A 16238-nucleotide genomic window follows, 5' to 3' on the forward strand; every position below is an offset into this window, starting at 1 on the left:
CCCAAACTCTCCACAGGGTTCACCAAGCCTACTCGACTTCCCTAAGAGTTATCTCAAGCAATGTCTTAGAGGAGGCCATTGTTGCGTGTAATTTAAATGCAACGTTTCACACATGAGGAAACTGAGGCTCAGACCTACTTCGGCAAATGCAGACAAGTGTTGCCTGGCAGATCCAGGCTCCCAAGTGGTCCTCGCCGTGGTAGACTGGAATTTCCCAGAAGTCGGTCACGGTAGGGCAGCTGCCTGGTGCTCAGTGGCTTAAACGACAGGAATCTATGACTCACGGTTCTAAAGGCTGGGTGCTCAGAGATGGAAGAAGTTCTTTAGGGGTTTAGTGCTAGGTCTGGACCTGCTTCCTGAATCCCCAGCCAAGCCTCTCTGCAGTCACTATTTGGTGGAAGGGGACGAAAACTCTCCAGAGCATCTTCCATAAGGGCTTTATGCCCACTGTTCACAAGGTACCACCCAACAACACCTAACAACCTCCCAGAGGCTCTGCCCCTAGTGCCATCACATCCACGGTTACATTTCAACACGTGACTCTGGACACATTCAGGACACAACAGGTAGACTGGTCTGCTATCAGTCCAAAGCCCATGAGGGGATCAAAAGCCAGGTCTCTCCTCCCACCCATTATCTGCCCACTGAGCCTCATGGCCTGGCCTGAGGGGCATAGTGTCCAGGAGCTCAGGAACGCAGTAACCTCATCCACCATACTGGGGCTTCTAAGTCCTCTCACTATGTCTTGGTCTCCCTACTGCAATCCAATCCTCTTTACAGAGCCATCTCTCTGTGTCCTTGGTACTAAAGGAGTGACTGCAGGCCTGGACAGACACCTAGGATTGGTGACATTAACAAAACAAATAGAGTGATGCAAATTCATCACGCCCACCCACAGCCTTCAGGGACCTGTGCCCAGCTCTCACCCTCACTGGACTGCCAATGAGGAGGACACATGAGACACAGACAGATGAGGTCTGACGTAAGACCCAAGTCCAAACCTTAACTAAAGCTTTCCAGTTCTCCCAAGCTGCATTCAGGGAGGTTACCCAGTAACACACGCACACACACACACACACACACACACACACACACACACACACACACACACGCAAAGACTCAAACCCCAAGTGAGATCTATGACACACAGTAAGCAAGGACCCAGAACTCACAGCAGTGACGTGCGAGAAACCAAGTTCCAGTTCCTGAAAGAAATGCTCTCCAGCCGACGGGCTCCTTATTTTTGGAATGAAAAGGCGCTTTGTTATTGCTGGTGGCATTCTGTCATGCTATTGAAAGCCACATTAAAAAATAAAAAAATAAAGATAAATAGGTAGGTAGGCAGGCAGGCAGGGAGGCAGACAAACAGACAGACAAAGAATGTGAAAGCATTTCCTCCTCCCAGCAGAATCTGATAGGAGGAAAAGCCTTTTATCTCTCAGCAAACTGCCAACTGCTGCATTCGGCAACGTCGTATCAGTCATACCCAAGGCTTTTGGACGATTCTTTGAACTAAGGAATCCTACACAGGCAGAAATGGAAGGACGGACGCAGTTTCATTTCTTCAGCTCAGGTCAGAGATGATGGAGTGGGTGACGAGACACACTATGAGGACAGGGGCCACAGCACTAGGAAAGACACACAGAAGTCCCCCGGATGGGGATGAGAGCTCTACACCTCAGATACGCTCCCAAAACGAGTGAGATGTTCCCAGCTCACCTCAGCCTCCCCAACTCCAGCAGGCTCCACTGCAGGTGAGCAGGGCACGGAAGGAAGACCAAGATAAACTGAGTCGGAAATCAGTCCCACCCAGGGGTGTGTGAGAAATGTGGCCCCAGGTGGGAAGGGGCCTTCTGGGAGCAGAGCTGACTGGGAAGGGAAAGTAGAGCCGCCCCAGGCCACCCCGCAAGGCTCAGAGAAGAGCTTCCAAGTGACCTTAAGAAAGAGAGCCAGGGGGTGAAGAGGAGAGAGAGGAGAAAGGGCTGCTCTCTGCAGGTTCTAAAGCTGGCCAGAAAAGCATGTAAAAAGAAAAGTCGTTTATCTCTGGGGGGGTGGGGGTGGGGAGGGAGAACAGGGCTAAGACCATTTATTTTCCATCCGTGTGGGTGACTGTGTCTGTGTGAATATGTATGCCTGTGTGCGCTCGGGGTACACAGATAACTGTGTGCACACAAGCATATGCATATGAGCAAAATGAGTGCATGCACGTGTACATATGTAGGTTTGTGTGTATAATAAATGTGTGTGGTTTTGTGTGGAGGAAGTCTTCCCTTCCTATTCCCATGTGGAAAACATACATGGGAAGCCATGAAGTTCATGGTATCCTGACGTGCTCCAGCACAACCTCCAGTTTAGAGACTGAAGACAGCCTGACCCACAATCCCTACAGCATCAGCAGAACCCCATCTCCCTTGTCCTATAGCCAGAGAGAGGGACAGCTCACCAAGACCCCTGATGGTTCGACGATCAGAAAATTCTAAAAGACTCCAGTCACACTGAATGAAGACCAGTCTCGAAGCTGGGAAACCCAGAGCTGCGGGTGCGGAGAAGGGAAAGCACTGAAAGCTACATCCTTGCCACCTGTATTTCTAGATCCCCTCACTTTTCTGCTCATCACCGGCACGGACTCCAGTCCACAGCAATCAGGGGACCACCCCGCCCACAGAGCACTCTGAGAGCACTCTTAGTAGGCCTAATGATCCCTACTCAAGGTTGTCCAGGTTTTCCCCAACCACATTGAACAACGACCTACTGTCAAGGGAGCCAGCACACTCCTCTAGACCAAACATGTGCGGCTCGAGACTCTGCTTCCACACCTCTGTCCCAAGAATAGATGCCAACACTCGGGAGAAAGTAGGGAATCACTCGTCGCTGAAAAAGAGCTGGTGGCACGGCCAAAAAAGGATGACTGCGGTCTTATCTGAGATCAAATTCTTCAAAATTATTTTCTATAATCAAAAACGTGAATTTCAAAGCTCTGTCGGGCTGCTCTTGAGATGAAAGTTACATTTCCGCACTCGGTGGTTGTATCCACCAGCCTCTGCTCAGAAGGGCCTCCTTTCGGAGGCTTCATCCCAGAGGGCCCCCTCCCCCTCTGCTTATCAGTCAGTGAAGGCCAGCTCAAAGACGTCCCATAGGAAACCACGGATTTCTTACCTGGGCTTCACATTTCTTGTGGCAGGAATACTTGCAGGCTGGAAGAAAGAGAAAGAATGTTCGTCAGGCAATCTCAGGTGACACTTGCTGGGTCCCTGTCCTTGAGAAGGGAGGGCTCTGGGAGTTCTCTCCCTGACAAGAAGCGGCTGTGCACGGAGAATGCAAACTGAGACAAAAGTGACACCTAAGAACCAAGGTATGGCTGTGTCACGGTGGTGCATGTGCTCAGCGTGTATCAGGACTTGGATTCAATTCCCAGAACAGGGGGAAAAAAAGAGGAGGAGGCAGAGAAAAGGGGGGGAAGGGAACCACAACAACAAAAGCTCAGACAACCTAGGTAAAAATTTATTAGGAGTGGAGTCTCATCTCAATCAGCCAAGTTGGAGCCCTAAAGAAGAAAGGCAGGACCTGGGGAGCAGAAATTATAACGGATCCCTGGGGAAAGAAGAGGAGGAGGAGGAAGAGGAGGAACAAAGCCCCAGGCATTTGATCAGAGCCCTCCCAGGAGGGGGAAAGTCACGAGTTCATTTGGTCTCTGCAGGTTTCCACTTCCGGGAGACCCAAGCAGACACTGTCAGAATAAATTCATGTCTAAATTCCTACAGAAGAGTCCTTTAACAGAGGCCATTATGTGAGCAGAGCGGGTCCTGTGTCACGGGAGGCCCTGACAATGCAGACGGGGTGCTGGAACCAATGTGGATTTCACAGGCCCTCCCCTCTGGCCCGGAGGCCGGCGGCAGCTGGGCCTCAAGGAATAAAAGGCCAGTAGCAGCAGCATGGCCCAGAGCAGTGACAAGGCCTTACGTGGCAGAAAGGGCAGCATGAGGACAGTGGGAAATGAAGCGACACCATGTGTCACATGTGGCCACCATGGCCACTCTTGGGAGTACCACAGAGGCTTCAATGCCTTCCCCAAGGTAGCTGCCTGAAACTTCCTGTCTAGGCTCCGCCCCTCCAGCAGGGCTCCCCAAGGCACCTGCCTGAGACTTCCTGTCCGGGCTCCGCCCCTCTAGCAGGGCTCCCCCAAAGCAAATTCAAGGATCTCTCTGGCCTCTGTGCCCCCTCACAGAACTATCAATGTCAAATGGAATTCTTCATGGGCCCCAGCTTTCAAACTACAAAGTGATGCCCTGAGTTAAGTGTGAAGAACTCAGACGACAAGGCCTCAGAGGTCAGAGGCAGGGGACTAAATCTCAGCTTGGTGCTGCGAGCACAGGAGCTCAGCAAAGTTAACACTCTGTCGGGTCACTCTGCCTTCTGGACAATACTTAACCAAAAAGGCTCACAGAGGGTTAAGCAAGGTTGAAACAGATAAATGTGCCCAGGGCCTAGGAGTATGTGAACCCCAGGAGTTAAGAACCTATTTAGGTTTTCATCTGTGGGTGATTTCGTTTTCAATTGTCCAAGCTTTTGAGATTTGCTAAAATAGATATCACAAATATTTATTCTTCATCTTCTAATCACCACGACATATTAAGGGTGACCAGGGATTTCAAAAATCAAGAAAGATTCTCACTAGATAAGAGCACGGCTTCCATGAGAGGGAACAGGGAACTGTTCAGACAGGGAACTGAAGAGATAGCTCAGTGGTTAGGAGCACTAGCTGCTCTTCAAATCGATCGGGGTGGGTTCAAGTCCCAGCACCCCCGTGGCAGCTCACAACTGTCTATAGTAACTCCAGTTCCAGGGGATCTGTCACCCTCACACAGACATGCAAGACATACAGGCTAAATACCACTGCACATAAAATTAAATAAATCTTAAAAGCAAAATAAAAAGACAGAAGCCAGCCCAAGCAGAAGAAAGCAAAAATACTAAAGAAAAGGAGGGGATAGCACACCCCAGAAGCAGCAGATGCCTTTGTGATAGCCGTAACAGTTCTAACCCCATGTACAATGAATGGCTGCTGTCTGCATGTTGGAGGGGATACTGTGTAGCTTCTGGGGGTAAAGAATATGATGGCTTCTGGCACTTTCCAGAGCCACTTCAGCAACCATGTGCAGAGCTGCCAATTTGGAAAGAAACGGAAGCCACCACCAGCCAACCCTCTGCTCAGTCTGCCAACTCCATGGGCATGAGATCGCAGTGAGCGCAGACTCCAACCCCAGCCAGGCCTTCAGATGATGGACAGCCTCTGAGGAGTGGGAACTGCTTGGCCTCCTAAACCTCCCATTCCCATTCCAAGAAACCATGAAAAAGAGCAGACGCCCTTTTTGTTGTACTGGAGCACTAACAGCATGTTCACAGCACAGTGAAATCCAGCTACCTCTGTCCCTAGTTCAGGTTTCAAAGCTCAGCCTCCTGAGGATCAACCGCAGGTCCTCGGTGGGCCCACGCTGGCAGCTCCCTACCGACACCCTGCTCTCCCCAGCCTGGTTCCAACATCCGCTCTGATTATCCTATGCTTGCCTCTGAAACCCACCCAGCTGCCTTGGTGCCTCTGACCCCAAAGCTTGTCATGTCGGGATCATGTTAACACTCATCTCTCAGAACAGGCTGCAAGCTGGAGGACAGGAGGTCTTTGCTGTGCACCATCAGATTCTGCCGAGGGCGACAGCATTAGGAGCCCACCATAGGGAACTCATGATTCAGTGCCTCTAGCACGGATTACGCAGGTATTCCTAAAACTCATCACTTCCCTCTCTTCTTGCTCCTTTTACCGAGGGGAGGTCAGAGTCTGTGGATGGACCCTGAGGATTCATTCACACATCACACATCAACTGTGAACCAGCCAGGACCTGTGGCTGGGCCAAGCCCATGGCATGCAGGAAGACACACGGTAAGGGGCTTGCCCGGGCAGCCTTTGGCTCCTCCAAGGCACCAGCAAGTAGGAAGCCCCTCACTCCCAATCACTAGAGCTCCCACCAACAGGCATACAGGCCCCCAAAGGAATAACGGTCAATCCCAACCACCTGTCCAGAAGCTATCACACTTTGATCTAAATACGGGGCTCTTTTAAAAAATTACTATTTTTATTCTGACAGTTTCACGCATTGATTTAATGCACCACAGTTACTCTTTGGATTTTCATAAATGCTTGACGATTGTCTATTAAACAAGTGGTCCTGATCGACTAAGAGTAAATGGATAGGATTGCAGAGATGGCTCAATGGTTAGGAGGACCGGTGGGTGCTCTTCCAGAAGACCCGGATTCAATTCCCATCACCCACATGGTGGCTAACAGCTGTTTGTAACTCCAGTTCCAGTTCTGACACCCCTTTTTAGACCTCCATAGCCATGAGACACATATGTGGTCCAGAGATGCACACAGGCAAAGCAAAAGTAACTAAGTCTTAAACTGGTTGATCACTTTAAAACAATTTTTAAAAAGACAGACGGAAAGGGGGAAAACTCTGTTGCTATTGCTCTTGGGACAGAGCCTCACTTGTAGCTCAGGCTAGCCCAAACTTCTGGCAAACCTCCTGCCTCAGCCTCTCAAGTGCTGAGATTACAGGTGTTTAAATCACCAGTTCTTGTTTTATTTGCCAAAGGGAAATAAAAAAAAAATCAACTGGTGTTCCCTCAGGCTGTATCACTATGCACACAGCAACTCCACCAGGACTTTAGCAAGAATCCTGCTCACCCTAAAGGTAAGTACAGGCAGAGCACCCCTTCTCCAAAATGCTTAGGTTTCAGATTTGGGAACACTTTCACAGGCTTATGATTTGCTTCCAAAAATCCAAAGATTGAAATGCTCCAAAATCCAAGCTATCCTGTACAGCCAAATTTTAGATTTTGAAACATCTTAGTTTGCGGAGCCTCATACCAAGCTGTACGTTTTTTTCTCATCCAAAGATGCAAAGTAAAAATAAATAAATAAATAAATCAAAAAATTAAAAAGAAGAAAACAGGGACGTCACTCCTCCACCTCTGGCCCTCTGAGCGAGTCCTAGCCAACTTCTTCCTGCTGAAAACACCCTCTACCCCTCAGACTGAAGGGCAGAGTCTCTAACACTCCAGACTCAGCTTCCTCGTGTGAAAGAGGACATAGCAGCATCTGCGGATGCTACCATCAGCTGCTCAGAGTCCCAGCACATGTCATTTAACACGACAGCTTCCTTCTCCCGGCCCATGACCTTCCCCTCAACACCAGGTTTATGAGACTCAGGGGTGGGACTTCCAGTCTTCCCAGTCCCCACTCACCACAAAAATCCCCAGAGGACCTCAGACTCATGGTGCCCTGAGCTCTCCATGTGTACAGCCAGGTGCCCTCTCATCTGTCCACTGACAGAACTACATTTCCCAGCAGGCCTCGGGTCTGCCTGCTATTCCCAAAGCCATGCAGTCATCCCCAGAAAGATGGCGCGCTCTGGGAGTCTCCACGCAAGTGTCCTGAGATGTTTCAGAAACCCGCCTACTCTTATGCTGGCCAGTGTCTCCTGCCAGTTCAACCCTCACAGGTTGAGGTTGGTCTGTTGCTATGTATTGTCATGCTATATTCTGTATCCCAAGGTCTAGTCGCCTCCAGACTAGAGAATTCTCACATGCCACATTCTGTTGTGTAAACCTTGCTGCTTGATTTAAAACTATTGGTTGGACAAAGATGCCTGCCACCTGTGGCTGAGCAGAAGAGAGATGGGCAGGGCTTCGGAGGAGGCTCGGGGCCACGAGGAGGGAAAGGAGGAGGGAAAGGAAGAGGAAGAAGAAAGAGTCACAGGGTGAGTGGATTGTGAGCACGTGCCACGAGGGCTGACCTGTTGGAGTAGGAGTGGCCCAGCTGGAATGTGGCAAGTGATCTCTCAGGGTTACCGACCCGGAAGCAGACAAACTAGAACAGAGGGTTGATATCTGTCCAGCTCTAATGCTAATTTAAGGCTCACTATAAATATAGAGAGGTTTTGTGTCTTTTTTTTTTATGGAAACTAAATGATCAAAGATGGGGTAGAAACCCCCCAAATAATATTTACCACAACCTTCCAGGCCCACTTCCTCCTTGCTGACAGAATCATATTAAGTCTAGCTTCCCCCTCAGTTCATCCTTGTATGAATCACAGGAAGGACACTTTTAGAGTTAGATCTGGCCTGGTCTAGACCGGTAGCTGTCAGAGGGATCAACAGACCTCCAGGTCCTGGAGACTTCATAATGGGTTGATGAGGCCAAACTATTTCTCACACATCTCTTCTCCCTTCTTCTGCGTTAACACGGTGGGGCAACTGCTGACAGATGACTGTGCAGGCATTTAGGGGTCAAGGCTAACTTATACCAGATACCATTGTATACCAGCAGACACTTGAGGGAAAAAGCCAGCTTCACTCAAGAAAGCCCTTGTGAGGGCTGGAAAGAGGCTTCAGCTGTTAAGAGATGTGGCTGTTCTTTCAGAAGTCCTGAGTTCGATTCCCAGCACCCATGTGGCAGCTCACAACTGTCTGTAATTGTAGTCCCGAGAGATCCAATACCTTCTTTTGGTATGTAGCCATACATGTAGACAAAACAACCATATACATAAATAAATAAATCTTTTTACAAAAGACTATCCTGATGAAAAATTTCAGTAAACACCTCTTCCCTGTTCTGTGAGAGCAGAGGGGCCATTTGCAATGAGTGTCTCCGGATTGTCTGGGATGGGATGACCATGTGGGACTGGGACAACGTGGGAACAAGACCACATGGGAACAGGACCATGTGGGAACGGACCAACTCGCAACACGACTGTTGCAGCTGTGAGTTATCAGCTAAACTAGCTACTTAATCAGGATCACCATTTTCATCTGGAAGAACCTTGGCAAACAAAATATGATTATTCAGAAGGGGCTTCTCGCCGATTTCTCAAAATTAATCAAAGTGAGCCTATCACACCAATGTCGAAACTTCAGATTTCAAGCGGAAATTCTCTCTTCAGAAGATCTACACCCAAAACCAGGAGCTCCACAACAAGATAAAATAAACAGATAAGTACTGACAAGCATAGATGTTCCTTTGGGATTTTAAAACAGATGCCTCAAGACTAGGAAGTCTGTACATTAAAGGACCAAGAATAGACCAGGGCACTGTGATCCTTGCTGGTTCAAAGATCCACCAACCAATTCAGGAGACCAACCAACCAAAGAGAGTTCAAAAACAAACAACAACAGAAATGTACTGACTCCGTTTCAGACTCCACAGAGAACTGATCTTTAAAAAGCTGTAATTTGGGGGTTTTGATATGAAATCCAAACAGAGTCCAGAGCAATCTGAAAGGCTGTCAGCAAGCTTCTCCTCTGTGTATCGACACGGAAAATATGTGCTTTTCTGGTTCTTACATAGCATGTAGAGAGACTGAACGCAGAAGAAAGCAGGGGGTCCCACCTTCCCACTAAAGAGAAACACAGAACACCATCTCACTGCTCCTTGTGAATGAGAGTTTTGAGGGAAGGCATTTTCCACTGCAAATAGATTACCTTCAGTTACTGTTCCTTTTAAGCCAGTTATTGCACATATTATCAGCCCCCATTTCTATCTTATTCAATGGTGATGGGGACTGGTCATATCTACAGGGACCTTTATAGTCTTCTAAGTGACCTGAAACTCACGGTGACAGTGACGACACTTAGGCTTACATGGACAATGACAACCTGGACAGATGACAATCCCATTCACCCTTCTTGACTGAGGCTTTTAGAATGGGGAAGAGATCCACTTCTGACAGAGAGAAAGGCACATGAACCGAACCTACCCAGTTCTATCAAGTCCCCTATTCTCTTACAAAAGACACACAAGGGAAGGCCCCCTTTTGGTTGCTGTCAACTGAGAATGGAGCTAGATTCTACCAAGAGAAAGCTAATGAAGTCAGTTGGCACAGTGGGAACCCAGGCACAGCACTGGGCTCCAGGCCACCAGCCCCTGTACATCCAGGTCTAGGAGAAAACCCACCCCACAATGGCTAACTGGGCCCTGGAGGCCTGGCTGCCATGAATCCTGCTCTATACACCTTGTCCCACCGGTTCCCTTGGTAACCACAAAGAAAGGCATATTCTCATGTTCTTGTTCTACTTTACAAATGGAAAATAGAAGCACAGGTCAGACTTGGTGGCCGATGCTCGTAATGCTAGCACTCAGGAGATCTGAGGCAGGAGGATCACACGTTTGAATCCACCTGGCTGTACAAAGGGAGTTCCAGGTCAGCATGTACTCTCAGGTGAGCATGTTTTAAACATATGACGAGCAAGGAGGCAGAGGCTCCTGTGTGCCTGGCACACGATGACTGGGTTCCGGGTCAGTAAGCCATAATACAAATATCTCTCGGAAAGTGTACCAAATGAGGAGCTGTTGTCCCCCGCCTCAAGGAGGGCCCTATCATTGCCTGCTGCCACCACCTCTCCTTTGTAATGAAACCTTTTGATATGAAAAGAACAATTACCTGGACTATAAGAGAGAGAGAGAGAGAGAGAGAGAGAGAGAGAGAGAGAGAGAGAGAGAGAGGGAGGCAGGCAGGCAGGCAGACAGCAGGCAAGCAGGCAGACCATATTTGCTAAAGATCTGATGTCTGATGTGTAGCCAAGGCTAGAAGATAAAAAGCTCCTTGTATAATATGAAACAAACGTGAAGGACTCATCCATCCCTAAGAAGTTGACACAGGAGAGACATCACAGGTTGCCTCAAAGGGTGGAGGAGCAAAAATAGGCAAACTCTTTAGTCCGTGAAAAAAACCAATAGGACTAACTCCATGGATTTCAGATGTGCCAAACAGGAGAGGCAGAAATGAGCACAAGATGTTGTACACTATCTTTGTGACTGCAGTAGTGGGCAGGCCCTAGGTAAGTCTGAAACCTTGACAACTTTTGCATGCTATAAATACCACAAACAGAAGGGGAGGATAATAAAGCCAGTGAATGAGAATTTGCCACATGTAAGGTGGAAAGATAAGAAACGCTGACTTGTGCTATGCGTGTGTGTCTATGTGTGTGTGTGTGTGTGTGTGTCTGTGTGTGTCTGTGTGCGTGTGCGTGTGCGTGTGCGTGTGTGTGTGTGTGTGAAAGAGGCACCATTCCTAACACAATGAAGTCTGAGAAATCAAGAAGGGAAAAAAAGTCATCTAATTTTTAAACAAGCAAGGTTTGAAAGGCGAGTCGGCTCCTTACACAGAGACAGACACAGTGGCCGACATGTCGGGCAATAACTGGAGTTTGCGTTTAGTGAACAATTGCTAAAATGGAATTGCTCTGAAGCTTCGTGTGCCAGATGCAGGACCTCCAGCCCTGCAGGCTTCACTCAGAGAACGTCGCTTACTTCCTGTCATGGCTGCCTGCACACTGAGCTCTACAGAAGGGTCAACTCCCTAGTCACAGAAGGGTTTGCAAAATCAGGTTTAAGGATCCAGGCTCCCCAACTGCCACGGTTCGCATCCCAGACATCTGGCTCCAAAAGGCCTGACATTGCCATGTGTCGTCCTGGAGGTGCTACTCTTCAACGTGTCTCCCTGGGCCTCGGGAATCCAGGCTGCAGGCCGACAAGGTTGTCAGAGTCTTTTATACAACACTCTACAGATATTTACCAAGTTATAAAGGAGCCTGGGAATGAATCACCCTCTGCCTCGTGTGTTCTCCAGCACCTTCTGCAGGGACACTCTATGACCTGTTCCCGAAGTGCTGGCCGTGACAGCCATGGCACCCTGGGAGCAGCACTGCCCGGCAACACTGTGGAAATCACGCAATCCTACCGGGCTCTAAAGGTGTCCAGATCACAGCTGCTGTAGACTGAGAACTTGTGTTTTATCATCCGGGCTACTCAAAAAACATTCAAACATCAGAATCTGCCTGCAAAATTGACTAACAGGACCCAGATGTCCCTGGCCCACAGAAACCTCAAAGCATAACCACCAAGACCTTTGAGGACGGCAGGAAGAAGCAGGATTTCTTTGCAGAAAATGGGACGTTTCAGTCAAAATCAAGAACGGAGAGGCACGGGAGAGAGAATCAGGAAGAGCACAGGGTTCCACTCCAGACAAAGGACATAACGGAGCTGGACGCTCCCCGGCGCCTCTTCTGACAGGTTCTGTCACACCACCATCTCTCAGGATGGAGCACGACTGATGGGGGGAGGGGCGCCGAGCCAGGCATTCATCTGCCAATCCCATCTAGATTTTCAGTCAGCCCACTGTCCCTGTGCACCTCCTGAGAGACATGGGACACCCTTAAGAGTTGAGCTCTCAGCCTGGGCAGCACCCAGGCTGATGAACTGCCAGCGCGTCAGATTCACAAACCTGGCTCTCAGAGCCTGTCAGCACCCCGGAGTAACCATCCTTTTCTTCATGCCACAGGTACCCGACTGCACTCCTGCACTGGATGCCTGCCCACCAGACGTGGGGCCCTTCAGGGCCTTCGTGATTAACCTAGCCTATTTTACGTGGCTAATAATGAAACCGCAGTCTGAATGAAATCTATTTTGGCTCAGTTCCTCTCCAAGGTACAAAGGCCACATCTGGTGATGGCTATCTTAATGGCACCATCCCAAGATAGAGCAGGACAACACGTGGGAGCACACGTGTGTGCATGCATGACGAGGGTATGCATGTGCGTGCGTGCATCCCTCTTTAAAACGTTCCTAATCCACGCTAATGACTCTAAATCCTAATGACCTTTCCGGAGGCCCCACTTCTCCATACAGGGTCAGACTGTTTCCACCCTCTTGATATTCACAATGGAGGTTATGGGAGGGCCAACCATCGTCAAAGCGTGTCCATCAGCACAAGAATAATAACATACAAGCATCAACTTGCTCACCCAATATGCTACACGTGAGAGCTGCACGCAGGAGCATCCTGCCTGCCCTGTGCCAGGGACACACTCAGCACCAAGGCACCTGGCCCACAAAGCAAAGCCAGCCCCTCAGCCTCCTGGGCTTCCTGCTAGGGCAGAAACCCAACAAAATTCTGAAGCTACCCGCTGAGTGACCACCCAGACATTAGGAGAGAATCAGGGCGGCAAGGTAGCTTCTGAGAAACTGAGGCTTGAGCAGAAACCCCCAAAATGGCCGAGCTAACCAGGAAGCAAGTCCAGAAAACAGCCAGGACTGAGCACTGTGAAAGGGTAGGTCATATATCCAAGCCCTCGCTTGGTGGATCCACAGGAGGCCCAGCCTCAAGGCCACTCAGGAAGAAGTATAGTCCTTCTAATGGAGGCTCTATGGCTTTCCAGGCCTGCTCCCCAAGAGCAGCCTAGAGAGCAGTGGTTCTCAACCTCTGGGGTCACGACCCCCACAGGGGTCATTTACCAGATATGCTGTAGATCAAATATTTATGTCAGCGAAATTGCAGTTTATGAAGTAGCCATGACATGATTTTATGGTTGGGGGTCACCACACATGAAGAACTGTATTAAAGGGTCACAGCATTAGATAGAGAGGGAAGGCATCAAAAGGTAGGGAGGCAGTTATCAAAGGCAACCCAGCCTGGACAGCCAAAGGCCACTGCAGGGAAACTGAGTTAGGAGGATGATGCAAGGTTTGTAGCCTAAGGTAGGTACTGGGCTCTAGGAAGGCTATAAGAAGCACCGGGCAGGGCAGGGAAACAGAGCTTAGATAGAGGGACAGAGGATGTTCTGCTCACAACATCTGACAGTAACAGGTCCAGGTCCCAGGGATCAAGAGATACGGACCTAGCAACACAGAGATGTCAGATTCCCTGCTTTGTCACGAGCGAAGCTGGGCCTCTTAGAGGCCGGCTGTGCTGCTTTCACTGGGCCCTGGCACCATCTGAAAGTCCACAGCCTCTGGCAGTGTGATGCCTCCCATGCCCACACCATGCAGAGCCTACAACATCTCCCTAATGCGTTTCCGGTGGGTGTGCCAGCCTCTGAGCCACAACACTGCACACAGCAGTGAGTGTCCTTCCTAGGCCTCCCAGGCCTACCCGACTGGCACCACTGCCTGTGGAATTTGCAGGGTGCTTCCTATCTGAAAGCACGGTTGAAGGATTCTGGGCTCACACATGCGACCCAGAACACCAGGCCATTACTTCCCGACACACTGCATTGTCCTCAGAAGGAGGGCAGCATTTGAGAGACGGGATGAAACAGCTTCATGCTAAGTAGTACCCGCAGCAACTGAATTTAATAATTAAAAAATAAAAAAAGAGGTCATGAGAAAGATCAGACCTAAGATTCCTGGAACATAATTTCAGGGCATTAAAGAAAAAGCAGCAATTGCATAATAACGGAATTACTATACTTGTGTGCATAAATGTGATGTCTCAGGCTATTTGGGTTGCTATTAAAAAGAAGGGGGAAAAAAACCCACCACTGCCTGAATAGCTGAGCTACAATAGCAAATCTATTTCTCACAGTTCTGGTCCTAGAACAAAGCAGTGTGTGAGGAGGGCCCCCCCTCACACACTACACAGTGCTTTCTGGTCTGCCATCCACGGAAGAGAGGTAAGGCATCTATGAGGCAGCACAGCACTCTGATAGTAGGGGTGCTGGGGGTGCTCTCATAGCCTTACAGAAAATCAGAACATGAAGGAAAGTTGGATAATGTTAGTGTCCTCTGGGCCACAGAGCCATCATGCTGGCCTTCACGTTTATGAAGTCCAAAAGGCCTCCCTGGGACCTGAGAAACTGAGATGTCCGTCTGGAGGTGACAGGCCTCACCAAACCTTTTTTAACAAGTGAATGACAGAGGAACTTCCTGAACACAACGTCCACACGAATCACCACCTAGACCTCCCAGACGGGCTCTGCCTAAGATTACAGGCATGGCGGGACAGGCGCAGCTCTACCAAGCGCCCTGAGCCAGACCGATGCTCCTTTGTGACCCTTCTGTGTGTACAGACATACACACGGATACATGCACACACGGACATGCAGTCAGAGGAATGGCACATTTGCACACATGAGTAATCATATCTGCAACCACTCATACGTACAAACACAGCTACATGGGTAGTGCCTGCCTATTCACATGTGAACACACAAGCACGTGCTGTCAGACGTGCACAACCACATGCCATTTAGACAGGTCCACTGAGGTCCCTCTGACATATACTGAAGGCAACATCAACAGAGCTCACAGAAGCTACAGGACCAGCCTGGAGTCTCCGCTTTACAGAGGGAAGCCAAGCTCAGGCAACGACAGGGCCAGCGCAACGAGCATTGTCCAGAGTAAGAGAGGACAATGGCTTCCAGCCAATAACATACACTGACTGTAAGCCTTGACACTCCTCCATGCTCTTGCCCATGGATTCTCTTTAGGTAAACATAGCAAAAGCACTGAGTTCTGCAGTGACTTGATTTGTGATGGCGGTGGGTGATACCTAGAGGGGGTTCCCCTTTTCTTTTTTTTTTCCGGAGCTGGGGACCGAACCCAGGGCTTTGCGCTTGCTAGGCAAGCACTCTACCACTGAGCTAAATCCCCAACCCCGGGTTCCCCTTTTCAAAGAAGAGGGGAGGAAGGAATGGGGGGGAAGATCTCCCTGAGGGGGGTACTGGGAGGAGACAAGGGGCTGAATTGGGATGTAAAGTTAATACATATATTTAATTTTTTTTAAAAAAAAAGCTGAGCTGGTGGCTTGGTGTAGAGGCAAGATCAATGTTTTCCACAAACAGGCTGAAAGATGCCAGCATTCAGTAGGGGCTGGAGAGATGGCTCAGTGGTTAAGAGCACAGAGTGCTCTACCAGAGGTCCTGAGTTCAATTCCCAGCAACCGCATGGCAGCTCATAGCCGTCTGTAACTCAGCGTCCAGTATCTCCAATTCCCTCACACAGACACACATGTAAGCAGAACACCAAATGCATATTTTTTAAAAGAAAAATTGAGGTCTGGAGAGATGGCTCAGTGGTTAAGAGCAATGACTGCTACTTTTCCAAAGGACCTGCGTTCAATTCCCAGCGTCCACACGGCAGCTCACAACTGTCTCTAACTCCAGAGCTAGAAGATCTGACACCTTCGCACAGTCAGACGTGCAGGCAAAACATCAATAAAAATAAATGAATGAATGAATGAATGAATAAACAAATAAGAAAGAACGAACTGTAACTCAAGAATAGACACTTCATTTACAGGCTGTAGGAGATCTGAAACCCTAAAAAGTGAAGTGTGGGCTGTAAAACCACCTGACAGGAAGTACAAAGTGTCCGCAGCAACCCACTCTCCCATGGTAATAGCTCTGCT

General features: G+C 49.2%; 1 protein-coding gene across 9 annotated transcripts in view; it reads right to left on the reverse strand.

The window, feature by feature from the left end:
* Tns3 (tensin 3) overlaps positions 1-16238 on the reverse strand; it is a 232017-nt gene that overhangs the window by 167270 nt on the left and 48509 nt on the right. For all 9 annotated transcript variants that reach the window (XM_006251460.4, XM_063273400.1, NM_001170459.2 and 6 more), the window contains one exon: positions 3157-3194. Coding sequence is in view for 4 of the 9 variants with exons in the window: in XM_063273400.1 (XP_063129470.1) it covers positions 3157-3194 (38 nt within the window). In the remaining 5 variants the exon portion in view is untranslated. The remainder of the gene's footprint in view (positions 1-3156; positions 3195-16238) is intronic.

Source organism: Rattus norvegicus, chromosome 14 (genome assembly GCF_036323735.1).
Source record: "Rattus norvegicus strain BN/NHsdMcwi chromosome 14, GRCr8, whole genome shotgun sequence".
Taxonomy (NCBI): Eukaryota; Metazoa; Chordata; class Mammalia; order Rodentia; family Muridae; genus Rattus; species Rattus norvegicus.